Source organism: Bufo bufo, chromosome 3 (assembly GCF_905171765.1).
Source record: "Bufo bufo chromosome 3, aBufBuf1.1, whole genome shotgun sequence".
Taxonomy (NCBI): domain Eukaryota; kingdom Metazoa; phylum Chordata; class Amphibia; order Anura; family Bufonidae; genus Bufo; species Bufo bufo.
Window position 1 is genome coordinate 665,788,620 of NC_053391.1, and position 14,482 is coordinate 665,803,101.

The 14,482-nt window shown below is 46.6% G+C and overlaps 1 protein-coding gene across 4 annotated transcripts in view; it reads right to left on the bottom strand.

Moving 5' to 3' along the window:
- Window positions 1-9,614: 9,614 nt before the first annotated feature.
- The window catches only part of MED17 (mediator complex subunit 17), a 53,698-nt gene continuing 48,830 nt past the window's right edge, over window positions 9,615-14,482 (bottom strand). For all 4 annotated transcript variants that reach the window (XM_040426336.1, XM_040426334.1, XM_040426335.1 and 1 more), the window contains one exon: window positions 9,615-9,882. In XM_040426336.1, coding sequence (XP_040282270.1) covers window positions 9,677-9,882 — 206 coding nt within the window. In that variant the 3' untranslated portion in view covers window positions 9,615-9,676. The remainder of the gene's footprint in view (window positions 9,883-14,482) is intronic.

Sequence of the window (14,482 nt, forward strand, 5' to 3'; positions counted from 1 at the left end):
CGGAAGCACTTCGTGGTGCGTCTGTGGGGTTCTGTGCCTCCGTTCCACACTGCAGCTCCGGATTGCGGACCCATTTTATTTATTTTTTTGAACAATAATTTTTATTGAAAAATTTTCTTAAAATAATAGGTTACAATATGAATGTATGTCAATCACATAAACATATCTAAGTGAATGGGTCCGTATCCGTGATGCGGGGAGCACACGGCTGGTGCCCGCATATTGCGGACACGCTGTTTGCGGACCACAATTACGGCCACCGGCCTAATATTGAGCAGGTGTCAAGGCATCATTCAGGACTTACCACCAATATTCATTCTGCAGGATATTCTCAAATCATGACCCACAGATGGGCCTAATGGCTATGGTGGATGCTTTCATGTACTGCATCGATCAAGAAGGAACCAACAATGGCTATGCTCACACCGGCGATAGGGTCCATTTGAGTCAGGTCTCCATTGCTCCTCAACAACCAGGTTAAGATGTAGACTGTTGGGGTAGTCTTTCCTGTAAATGGATCTGTCATGGCTCCTGTAAAAATGGACGCCATTATACCGGTTTACACGACATAGAAAAACCTGGATACACTTTCTAATTAGCGATGTCAGCCACACACTGATAGGAGGTGCCTAAAATTTAAAGGAGTTGTCTCATTTAGAAAACCCATCTTTATATACCCTATCAGAGAATTCTGAATTAAAGGGCATCTGTCAGCAGTTCTGTAGCTATGACACCGGCTGACCTGTTACATGTGCACTTGGAAGCTGAAGGCATCTGTGTTGGTCCCATGTTCATATGTGCCCGCACTGCTGAGAAAAATCACACTTTAATATATGCAAATGAGCCTCCAGGAGCGTTACCATTATACCTAGAGGCTCTGCTCTCTCTGCAACTGACGCACCCTCTGCACTTTGATTGACAGGACCAGGTCTGTTCACATTTACCCTGACTGGCCCTATCAGAGGGTGCAGCAGTTTCAGAGAGAGCTGAGCCTCTAGGTGTAACGGCGCCTCCCCCATTGCTCCTAAAGGCTCATTTGCATATAATAAAACCTCGTTTTTCTCTGCAATGCGGGCACACATGAATAGGGATGAGCAAATCGACTTCCGATTAAACATCTGAAGTCGATTTGCATAAAACTGTATGAGCGCTTTATACAGTATTAGAATGTATTGGCTCCGATGACCTGAAGTTATTACTTTCCGAAGTCTTCGGGTAATAACTTCATAACTTGATTTCTACTGTAAAAAAAACATTTCCCGAACTCGGGTTCGGTTCCAAGGTACCAGTAATAACTTCTAATAACTTAGGGCTCTTTCACACCTGCGTTCTTGTCTTCCGGCATAGAGTTCCGTCGTCGGGGCTCTATGCCGGAAGAATCCTGATCAGGATTATCCTAATGCATTCTGAATGGAGAGAAATCCGTTCAGGATGCATCAGGATGTCTTCAGTTCCGGTACGGAACGTTTGTTGGCCGGAGAAAATACCGCAGCATGCTGCGCTTTTTGCTCCGGCCAAAAATCCGGAACACTTGCCGCAAGGCCGGATCCGGAATTAATGCCCATTGGAAGGCATTGATCCGGATCCGGCCTTAAGCTAAACGTCGTTTCGGCGCATTGCCGGAGCCGACATTTAGCTTTTTCAGAGTGGTTACCATGGCTGCCGGGACGCTAAAGTCCTGACAGCCATGGTAAGTGTAGCGGGGGAGCAGTGTACTTACCGTCCGTGCGGCTCCCCGGGCGCTCCAGAGTGACGTCAGGGCGCCCCAAGCGCATGGATCACGTCATCCATGCGCATGGGGCGCTCTGACGTCATTCTGGAGCGCCCCGGGAGCCGCACGGACTGTAAGTATACCGCTCCCCGCTCCTACTATGGCAACCAGGACTTTAATAGCGTCCTGGGTGCCATAGTAACACTGAAAGCATTTGGAAGACGGTTCCGTCTTCAAATGCTTTCAGTACACTTGCGTTTTTCCGGATCCGGCAGGCACCTCCGGCAACGGAAGTGCATGCCGGATCCCAACAACGCAAGTGTGAAAGAGGCCTTAGGAGCCAATACATTCTAATACTGTACGGAGCGCTCGCTGATCTGAGTGCCACAGCTCTTTCAAATAGCTGATCGGCGGAGATGCCAGAGTCTAACCTACCTCCCGGCTTTGAAACTGATGATCTAACCCGAGGACAGGCCATCAATATTTATATCCCAGAATATCCCTTTCATTGAATGGGGCTCCTCCACACAGGATCTCCATCTCTTGGTCAGAGTGAACAGCGGTTGCAAAGAGCTTCTTGTACTCTGGGAGGACCTGTCCTGCAATACACAGACAACGCATTGATTTCAATGGTCTCTGTGCAATGCTTTATTTCCCCTGTGGTGGCGCTGTGGGAAAACGGAACACTTAGAAGGTCATTTATCAAAGACCCAGCGTTTCACGCCAGTCTTTGATATCCTCTGCGGCGCTGAAGGATGCGCTTCATTTCTGACAAGAATGAAATTTACTTCACGCCCTTGTTGGAATAGATTTCAATTGTCGTTTTCGCCAGGAATCTGGAGTAAATGATAGGGAATGTGCCAAAGCCTATGGCCCCACCCTGCAGTGGAGGGGCATCGTAGAAACACCATCGGAGCTTAAACTTAGGCGTAATGGCATGCAAAAACTTTTTTTTTTTTTTAATCAGATAGTTTTTTTTAACAATTTTTAATATACAGAAATAAAAAGAAGAACCCATCAGAGGATAAAGAAATAGGTACATACAATCAGAAAGACATTTTCATAAATCATGTCCAACTTTTAATAATACAATCATACGATGCAGAGAAATACGTTTTCTACTGTATTACATATTAATATAGAATGAACCAACCCCCCCCCCCCCCCCCACCACTAATATACAGTGCCTTGCAAAAGTATTCACCCCCCTTGACTTTTCGTGTTTTGGTGCCTCACAACCTGGAATTAACATGGATTGTTTGAGGATTTGCATCATTTACTTTACAGAACATGCCCACAACTTTGAAGGTGTTTTTTTATTTTTATTGTGAAGCAAACTACAAATAGGACAAAATAACAGAAAAAGTCAATGTGCATAACTATTCACCCCCCCTAAAGTCAGTACTTTGTAGAGCCGCCTTTTGCAGCAATCACAGCTCCAAGTCGCTTTGGATAAGTCTCTATGAGCAGTCGCCACATCTTACTACTGGGATTTTTGCCCATTCCTCCTTGCAAAACTGCTCCAGCTCCTTCAGGTTGGATGGTTTGCGCTTGTGAACAGCAATCTTTAAGGGCTCGTACACACGACCGTTCCGTTTTTTTGCGGTCCACAAATTGCGGAACGGAACAGGAGGCCTATTATAGAAATGCCTATTCTTGTCCGCAAAATGGACAAGAATAGGACATGCCTCATAATTTTTGTGGGGCCACAGAACGGAGCAACGGATGCGGACAGCACACAGAGCGCTGTCCGCATCTTTTGCGGACCCATTGAAATGAATGGTTCCGTATATGGAATCAAAATACGGCCCGTATATGTAACGCAAAAAAATGTTCGTGTGCATGAGCCCTAAGTCTGACCACATATTTTCTATTGGATTGAGATCTGGGCTTTGACTGGGCCATTCCAACACATTTACATGTTTCCCCTATTCCAGATGCGAAGGTTGTCGTAGGCCCCAACCATCTACTGAACCCACCATGTAAGAGATGTATGCGTGGGTCAAAGGATACGTGGATGAATCCATTAAGGGCATCGTAAACCTATTGGACGAAAGGCTCCCTGCGCCCACCCAGGCACCTATGGATACCTCCGTGCCCGTCGAAAGACCCGCAGCCATTTCATTGGTCTCTTCCTCTTCGGACGAAGAGGAGTTAACCTCGTGTTTTTTCCCCCCAGAAAAAACACAGAAATTGTTAAAGTCCATCAGGTCAGGGGACCATGATGTTGACACTGGGGAGGCCTCCGATCCCGCCGGACAGGCACAGCATGTCTTTAAGGCGGATTAGACCCTTCTTTCCGTCATGCGGATGGAATGGAAAAGGCCTGAGAAGGGTACGGTCTTAACCAAAAAATTCAAGACCATGTATCCCATGGCGAAATCCTTGATGGAATCGTGGGGTTCCGTTCTCAAGGTGGACATGGCTATTGCCAAATTGTCTAGGCGCACTCTGGTGCCAGCAGACGATGGGTCTAGTCTGCAAGACCCCCTTGATAGGAGGGCAGAGTGCACTTTAAGAAGAAGCTTTTCTGCAGCTGCAGCTTCCGCAGCTACCGCTATTGCGGCCACTGAGGTTACTTCCTTTCTCCGGGCCCGCCTAAACCAGATCCAGACTGATGTCGATCTGAGAATCTCGCGTGACGACATCTTGGCCGCTTTCAAGACCGCTAATCTAGCGATGGATTTTCTGTGCGACACCGCACAATTACAATCAAAATTGGTGGCCAAATCCATGGCCCTGGTGTCAGCAGCCCGCAGGCCATTATGGCTCAAACCATGGGTCGCTGACAATGCTTCCAAATATAACCTGTGCGGTCTCCCCTTTGAGCCGGACCGCTTGTTCAGCTCAGAATTAGATAAAATGATGGTGGGCCTCTCCGATTAGAAGGGCAAAAGTCTTCCCCAGCAGCCCTTTCGGGGGCGGGGCAGGCAAGACCGTGGCGGTAGGTCTGGCCAACACGCAAGATCGCGTAGAGACTGGGGGGCGCAGCGAAGAAATTCGAAGCGCCCTCGCAGAGGAGCCAAGTAGGCAAAGCCCTCCTGACTATGGGCCTCCCCGAGGTTCTTGATTAACCCCAGCTACTCCTGCCGTTCTTCCAGAAGTATTTCAGATCCCTTGCCCCCTTGTACCTGTCGGGGGGCGTCTGGCCCACTTCAAGGAAATTTGGGCCCAGGAAGTTCTGGACCCTTGGGTCCTAAAGGTCATATCCAAGGGCTACCTAATCAGTCTCAAATCTCCTCCCCCAGGCAGATTCATCACCAACCAGCGCTTACAACCTGCCAAGCAGGCAATTCTGGAGTCCTACATTTAGGACTACATTCTCAAGGACGCACTGGAGGAGGTTCCGGCAGGAGAACGGGGGCTTAGGGGTTTATTCTCCGATTTGTCTAGTCCCCCAAAAATCTGGTGATCTCCGGATGATTATTGATTTTTCAATTGATATATAAAGAAGGCAAAGTTTTGTATGGAAACTATCAGGTCAGTGGTTCACGTTCTCAATCCTGGAGACGTGATGGCAACTCTGGATCTCCAGCCTGCTTCCAGGAAGTATCTCAGGATCGCGGTCCAGGTCTCGGGTGTCCGCAGGCACCTCCAGTTCGTTGCCTTGCCCTTCGGGATCTCTTCTGCTCCTCTGGATGTAATCTGTAAATCTGCCTCCTGGAGCTCTGAATCTACCGTCATCTCCCACTACAGACTGGATGCCAGGGTAGCTGAGTTTTTGGCCTTTGGGCAGACTATTCTTAGCTCTGCCAGGAATGAGGGCCCTCCCTAGGGGTTCTTCTTGCTATCTCCCCATCTGTGCTGCTGGTAGGACGTAAGGGAATCGTTAATTTCTAACGATAATTTGTTTTACAAATATCCCACCCTAGTAAAGTTATTCTTGCTATAAACACAGTGGGCTGGGGGGCGGTTCCCTCCTTTTGTAGGGGAGTAAAGTATATTATTGGTACTTGGGCTCATTAAACTTCCGCTGGTCCTACCAGTCCACAGGGGGTAGTTAACCCCATCTGTGCTGCTGTTAGGACTAAGGGAAAACAAATTATCGTTAGAAATTAACAATTACCGTCCGTGATCCTTACACCCTTCCTTTGATTTCGGATTTGTTTAGTCGGTGCCAAGGTGTTCTCTAAATTGGATCCGAGGGAGGAATATAATCTGGTAAGGATCAAGGAGGGGGATAAGTGGAAGACCACATTTAATACGCCCAAAGGTTATTTTGAAAACCTGGTCATGCCCTTTGGGTTAACCAATGGTCCTGCGTTTTTTTTAACACTTGGTCAATGACATCATCTGGTGGAAGGTTTGTCGTTGTATACCTTTATGACATACTAATTTATTTGCCTAATATGGAGACTCATCAGGATCATGTGAGACAGGTGTTACAGATCCTAAGAGAGAATAAGTTGTATGCTAAGATGGAAAAGTGTGTATTTGCTGTACAGGAAGTGCAATTTCTGGGTTACCTGCTCTCATCCTCAGGTTTTCGCATGGATCCCGAGAAGCTCCGTGCCGTGTTGGACTGGGACCGACCCGAAAATCTAAAAGCGCTTATGCGGTTTTTGGGGTTTACCAACTACTACTGTAAATTTATCTTGAATTATTCATTGGTGGTTAAACCTTTAACAGACATGACTAGGAAGGGTGCTGATATTTCTATCTGGTTTGATGCGGCATTACAGGCCTTTTCTGCTGTGAAAGAATGTTTTGCTTCGGCCCCTATTCTGGTTACAAAGGACGCGTCTCACCCATTTATTGTTGAGGTTGACGCGTCCGAGGTAGGGGTAGGAGCAATCTTGTCGCAGGGTCCTTGACCCAGTAAATGGCGCCCATGTGCATTTTTCTCTAAAAAAAAACTCTCGACTGCTGAAAGGAATTATGATGTGGGGAAAAGGGAATTGCTGGCAATTAAGTTGGCGTTCGAGGAATGGCGTCATTGGTTGGAAGGAGAAATTCATCCTATTATGGATCACAAGAATCTGGCCTACCTGCAGTCGGCTAAGTGACTGAACCCAAGGCAGGCCAGATGGTCATTGTTTTTCACCAGATTTAACTTCATCGTCACTTACCGCCCTGGGGTTAAGAACGTCAAGGCGGATGCTTTGTCGCATAGCTTTCCTGGGGGTGGGTGAGTCTAATTACCCTAGTCCTATTTTATCTGAAGGGGTAGTCATATCCGCTCTTTATCCTGATCTCGAGGCTAGGGTGTTGGAGGCACAGGAGGAAGGAACGGGTTGTCTATGCCCTGTCATTACCTTTAGGGCATCCGAAGGTCACCAGGGTTTTCTAGGTTCCTGTATATGGGCATCTCTACCATCGAGAGGTGACCATACAGATAGGAGTTAGGGCCAGGAGCAGGGTTTTATAGGTGATGACCCTTTTCCTTCCCTAGCAGTGAAGCCTAGTGTATTTCACCTTCCTTCTTGTGTTTTGGTGTTCTCCCCTACTACATTTGTGACAGGTACTCTGTAGAGCACCCTAGCATCCCAAAAAGTGTTCTACTCGAGCACCAGAGCACTTTGGTGCTCGATCAACACTAGTAGGGGGTCATAATAAATTACCCCCTTAGTGCCAGGCATTCCTACAGATCACTGCGGTCGCCAACATAGGGACACTTTACGATTAGCTTATTGTCAAAGGGCCCTTTTAACAAGCAGGGATTGTCAAAAGCGGAGAACCCCTTTAAGAATACAGCCATGCATTTTCTATAGAAACAGAGCAGCAGTAGGATGTGTGGCTTTCAGCATGTGCGAGACGCTCCCTACTACGGCCGCCATAGTGGTCATGTGTAAACTCTGTTATTCTGAAGTGCGAGCTGCTGAGAGAAGAGACCTCAAGAATTGGGCTTCCATGGAGAAACAGCTACAGATTCTCAGGTACTGGTCAATCGCCATGTTACGACACCTCTAATGGGGTGTGGAAGGTATTACTGGAATATCCAGAAGCTTACCGATGGCTTCATATGTCCTGTATCTGTAGGAGGACACACTTACAGTACATAGCCACGTGCATCACTTCAGTGCAAGTTATTTATAGCAAAGGGTTAATTCCAATGCACACCGATCAAACTGGAAATTCCAGATCCTGCAAATGACTCATTCTTGTTACGCACTATAGAAGAGACTCGACACATGCAACGATCAGCCCGAAGATAAAAATGTGAACTATGAAGTCACTGGAGATCAATGTTTTGGCCTTCAAAACTTTTAAAGAACACCTGTCACCAGCATCAACCCTATTAAAACCACACCTTCTGTTTGGTGGGGAAGATACCTGTCATGTAAAAACTGATTGAGGAAAAAATAAATAAAAAATTATGCATCATGCAAATGAGGGCTTCAGGGCACCAAGGGGCGGGCCTAGCCCCTCAGCTTTCCAGTGCTGGCCACATCCTGCTGAAGCCCTCATCTGCATGAAGAGTAAAAAACATTTTTTCTCAGTAATGCCGCAAACGATTGTCATAAGGCAAGTATCATTTCATCCGCAGGATCAATCCTACCAGGTATAGTGCCTACCTTGAAAAAAATGTGGGGGGTTCAGTCAGCACAACCTTGTATGCAGGTGCACATCGCTATGGCGAAATACACATACAAACGCAAAAACAAATGCAATAGCACTCTGCAACCAGCACTCTGCCCTGCCTCTATGCTGGATGTTAAATGAGGCATTGGTGTACATTTTGGCCAAAGCGCAATAAGCCACTCACCACATCAAGGTCGCCTCTATGAGTGGTCCCCAACACTAGTACCTACCTGTTATGGGTCATGATAGCCACACAAAATCCAGGGAGCGCAGGTACAGCATGCACGCCAGGCACACTCTGCTTTTAACCCCGTCCGGTGCAGTGACAGCTTTCATCGGATCCAGGGATGCAAGTACCAACATGCATGCTGAGCCCACTATATACTTCTCCTGGAGCCAAATGGCTACTGGTAGGCGCTGTAAAAGTAGACTCAGTTTTATACTGACTTTAAAACCAGCCTCCAGGGCAGACTAACTGGTCAGGTATTGGAGGCTTGGCGATCTCCATGCAGTCATGCACACCTGACCAGTTAGTCTGCCCTGGAGGCTGGTTTTAAAGTCAGTATAAAACTGAGTCTGCTTATATAGAACCTACCAGTAGCCATTTGGCTCCAGGAGAAGTATATAGTGGGCTCAGCATGCATAGTGCCTACCTTTGCCACCATTTTTTTTTTTATGGTTTGAAGCAAAAAAACATTGCTGTGTGCCTCCATGGGTGCAGCCTCCTTTGAGTAGTCGGATCAGTAGTAGTCAGTCATGTGTTACTTCTCTGCTTGACAGCTTCACCACTCACCCAGGAGGGTTCAGACTAAACAAGGGCAGACCCCATCATCTCCATGCAAGTGTCACCCCTGGCAGAGATAAACACAGGGCTGCAAGGCCATGATGCCAACCTGTGAGCTGGCCTGTAAACGGCAGGGTGGAAGGCTGGGACTCCACCGTTCTGAAGAGCTGGTCATCTTCTCCCACCTGCAAACGATTTGGATATAAATAACATAGGAGCAGGCTTGGCAGTTTCCAAATTCCTCATAGAATTTAATGAAGACTGGAGCATCCACATGGTAAACCTCTCCACAGGAATTTCGGAACGTGGCAGCTCCATTCTTAGGATCAAATCCCATGCTCAATATCCAGGAGTTTACTATGGATGGCCTGTACTTAGGATAGGTCATCAGTATCAGATGGAGTCCGACTCCTGACACCTCCGCCGATCTGCTGGGTTTTAGAACCATAACCAGGCACAGGACCTAGAGAGCTCTGACCGCTGTGCCTGGATATTGCAGCCCTGCTCCTACTCACCTGAAAGGCCGACATGTAATATGACATATCAGACATGACTGACCGTCCCTATACATATATGGCTGGCAAACAGGGCTAAGAAAAAAAAGCTCATTTATTAGAATGAAATGATCGAGATCATCCCTGGTTGTGTCCTGTAACAGTCTAGCACGGCGTCAGCGCCGCCATTAATAACTCCATCTTATACACAAAATGGCGTCCCTCCATTTTATTCCACTGAACCTCCTTGTAGGGTCCTCGCAGGTAATTCCACTTGGTGTCCTGCAGCACGTCGCTCTTGGGGATCTCTTTACTGTGACATCGGGGGAACTGCACCATGACTTTGCTGCCGCTCTCTGGTCCGTTGCGCACTGTAAGGAGAGTATACAGAGAAGCCATAGTTAAGCCTCATTTACACGTCAGTGTTCGGTCAGTGATTTTGAGCCAAAACCAGGTGCGGCTCTAAACACAGAACAGGTGCAGATTTTTTAAAATGAATGCCCGATTAAAGAATATGACAGTGTTCCCACTGTTTAGCAATTAGAGAAGCTTTAAAGGGAACCTGTCACGTTGACCATGGTGTCTGAGCTGCAGCTTATAGAGCAGGAGGAGCTGAAACTTCAGTTATTCAGTTAAATTCCTGCTTGTTCTGGGCTTTGAAGTCCAGGAGGCGGTCCTATCAGTGATTGACAGCTATCTCTGTATACAAAGTCATAGGGAGAAGGCTGTCAATCACTGATAGCTCCGCCTCCTGGACTTCAACAGAATATAAATGAATGAAATGCAAGTTTTGCTGAATCTTTCCCCATAAAACTATACAGCAATCTGCTCAGCTCCTCCTGTTCTATAACATGATGCCTGCAGCTCTGACTACATGTTCAATGTGACCGGTTCCCTTTAACCACCTCAGCCCCTATGGCTTAAACACCCTGAAAGACCAGGCCACTTTTTACACTTCTGACCTACACTACTTTCACCGTTTATTGCTCGGTCATGCAACTTACCACCCAAATGAATTTTACCTCCTTTTCTTCTCACTAATAGAGCTTTCATTTGGTGGTATTTCATTGCTGCTGACATTTTTACTTTTTTTGTTATTAATCGAAATTTAACGATTTTTTTGCAAAAAAATGACATTTTTCACTTTCAGTTGTAAAATTTTGCAAAAAAAAACGACATCCATATATAATTTCTCTAAATTTATTGTTCTACATGTCTTTGATAAAAAAAAAAAGTTTGGGTAGAAAAAAAATGGTTTGGGTAAAAGTTAGAGCGTTTACAAACTATGGTACAAAAATGTGAATTTCCGCTTTTTGAAGCAGCTCTGACTTTCTGAGCACCTGTCATGTTTCCTGAGGTTCTACAATGGCCAGACAGTACAAACACCCCACAAATTACCCCATTTCGGAAAGTAGACACCCTAAGGTATTCGCTGATGGGCATAGTGAGTTCATAGAACTTTTTATTTTTTGTCACAAGTTAGCGGAAAATGATGATTTTTTTTTTTTTTTCTTACAAAGTCTCATATTCCACTAACTTGTGACAAAAAATAAAAACTTCTATGAACTCACTATGCCCATCACGAAATACCTTGGGGTCTCTTCTTTCCAAAATGGGGTCACTTGTGGGGTAGTTATACTGCTCTGGCATTCTAGGGGCCCAAATGTGTGGTAAGGAGTTTGAAATCAAATTCTGTAAAAAATGACCTGTGAAATCCGAAAGGTGCTCTTTGGAATATGGGCCCCTTTGCCCACCTAGGCTGCAAAAAAGTGTCACACATCTGGTATCTCCGTACTCAGGAGAAGGTGGGGAATGTGTTTTGGGGTGTCATTTTACATATACCCATGCTGGGTGAGAGAAATATCTTGGTCAAATGCCAACTTTGTATAAAAAAATGGGAAAAGTTGTCTTTTGCCAAGATATTTCTCTCACCCAGCATGGGTATATGTAAAATGACACCCCAAAACACATTCCCCACCTTCTCCTGAGTACGGCAATACCAGATGTGTGACACTTTTTTGCAGCCTAGGTGGGCAAAGGGGCCCATATTCCAAAGAGCACCTTTCGGATTTCACAGGTCATTTTTTACAGAATTTGATTTCAAACTCCTTACCACACATTTGGGCCCCTAGAATGCCAGGGCAGTATAACTACCCCACAAGTGACCCCATTTTGGAAAGAAGAGACCCCAAGGTATTCGCTGATGGGCATAGTGAGTTCATGGAAGTTTTTATTTTTTGTCACAAGTTAGTGGAATATGAGACTTTGTATGAAAAAAAAAAAAAAAAATCAGCATTTTCCACTAACTTGTGACAAAAAATAAAAAAATTCTAGGAACTCGCCATGCCCCTCACGGAATACCTTGGGGTGTCTTCTTTCCAAAATGGGGTCACTTGTGGGGTAGTTATACTGCCCTGGCATTTTCCAGGGGCCCTAATGTGTGGTAAGTAGGTAAATGACCTGTGAAATCCTAAAGGTGCTCTTTGGAATGTGGGCCCCTTTGCCCACCTAGGCTGCAAAAAAGTGTCACACATGTGGTATCACCGTATTCAGGAGAAGTTGGGGAATGTGTTTTGGGGTGTCATTTTACATATACCTATGCTGGGTGAGATAAATATCTTGGCAAAAGACAACTTTTCCCATTTTTTTATACAAAGTTGGCATTTGACCAAGATATTTCTCTCACCCAGCATGGGTATATGTAAAATGACACCCCAAAACACATTCCCCACCTTCTCCTGAGTACGGCGATACCAGATGTGTGACACTTTTTTGCAGCCTAGATGCGCAAAGGGGCCCAAATTCCTTTTAGGAGGGCATTTTTAGACATTTGGATACCAGACTTCTTCTCACGCTTTGGGGCCCCTAGAATGCCAGGGCAGTATAAATACCCCACATGTAACCCCATTTTGGAAAGAAGACACCCCAAGGTATTCAATGAGGGGCATGGCGAGTTCATAGAAATTTTTTTTTTTTTGGCACAAGTGGAAGCGGAAATTGATATTTTTAATTTTTATCTCACAAAGTCTCCCGTTCCGCTAACTTGGGACAAAAATTTCAATCTTTCATGGACTCAATATGCCCCTCACGGAATACCTGGGGGTGTCTTCTTTCCGAAATGGGGTCACATGTGGGGTATTTATACTGCCCTGGCATTCTAGGGGCCCTAAAGCGTGAGAAGAAGTCTGGAATATAAATGTCTAAAAAATTTTACGCATTTGGTTTCCGTGAGGGGTATGGTGAGTTCATGTGAGATTTTATTTTTTGACACAAGTTAGTGGAATATGAGACTTTGTAAGAAAAAAAAAAATAATTTCCGCTAACTTGGGCCAAAAAAATGTCTGAATGGAGCCTTACAGAGGGGTGATCAATGACAGGGGGGTGATCAATGACAGGGGGGTTGATCAATGACAGGGGGGTTGATCAATGACAGGGGGGTCTATATGGGGTGATCACCACAGTCATTGATCACGCCCCTGTAAGGCTTCATTCAGACGTCCGGATGCGTTTTGCGGATCCGATCCATCTATCAGTGGATCCGTAAAAATCATGCGGACGTCTGAATGGAGCTTTACAGGGGGGTAATCAATGACAGGGGGGTAATCAATGACAGGGGGGTGATCAGGGAGTCTATATGGGGTGATCACCACAGTCATTGATCACGCCCCTGTAAGGCTTCATTCAGACGCCCGGATGCGTTTTGCGGATCGGATCCATCTATCAGTGCATCCGTAAAAATCATGCGGACATCTGAATGGAGCTTTACAGGGGGGTAATCAATGACAGGGGGGTGATCACCACAGTCATTGATCATGCCCCTGTAAGGCTTTATTCAGACGTCCGGATGCGTTTTGCGGATCGGATCCATCTATCAGTGGATCCGTAAAAATCATGCGGACGTCTGAATGGAGCTTTACAGGGGGGTAATCAATGACAGGGGGGTAATCAATGACAGGGGGGTGATCAGGGAGTCTATATGGGGTGATCACCACAGTCATTGATCATGCCCCTGTAAGGCTTCATTCAGACGTCCGGATGCGTTTTGCGGATCGGATCCATCTATCAGTGCATCCGTAAAAATCATGCGGACATCTGAATGGAGCTTTACAGGGGGGTGATCAGGGAGTCTATATGGGGTGATCACCACAGTCATTGATCATGCCCCTGTAAGGCTTCATTCAGACGTCCGGATGCGTTTTGCGGATCCGATCCATCTATCAGTGGATCCGTAAAAATCATGCGGACGTCTGAATGGAGCTTTACAGGGGGGTAATCAATGACAGGGGGGTGATCAGGGAGTCTATATGGGGTGATCAGGGGCTAATAAGGGGTTAATAAGTGACGGGGGGGGGTGTAGTGTAGTGTAGTGGTGTTTGGTGCTACTTATTACTGAGCTACCTGTGTCCTCTGGTGGTCGATCCAAACAAAGGGGACCACCAGAGGACCAGGTAGCAGGTATATTAGACGCTGTTATCAAAACAGCGTCTAATATACCTGTTAGGGGTTAAAAAAAACACATCTCCAGCCTGCCAGCGAACGATCGCCGCTGGCAGGCTGGAGATCAACTCTCTTACCTTCCGTTCCTGTGAGCGCGCGCGCCTGTGTGCGCGCGTTCACAGGAAATCTCGGCCATCGCGAGATGACGCGTATATGCGTGACTGTGCGCAGCGCTGCCACCTCCGGAACGCGATCCTGCGTTAGGCGGTCCGGAGGTGGTTAAAGGGGTTTTCCCATCACAGACAATGGGGGCATATTGCTAGGATATGCCCCCATTGTCTAATAGGTGCGGGTCCCACCTCTGGGACCCGCACCTACAATGAGAAAGGAGCAGGGAAATGAACGGAGGGCGCACTGCGCATGCGCAACCGCCCTCCAGTCATTTCTATGGGGCAGCCGAAAATAGTTTGGCTCGGCTATTTCCATCTGCCCCATAGAAATAAATGGGAGCAGGGGCCGCGCGTGCACGGTGCG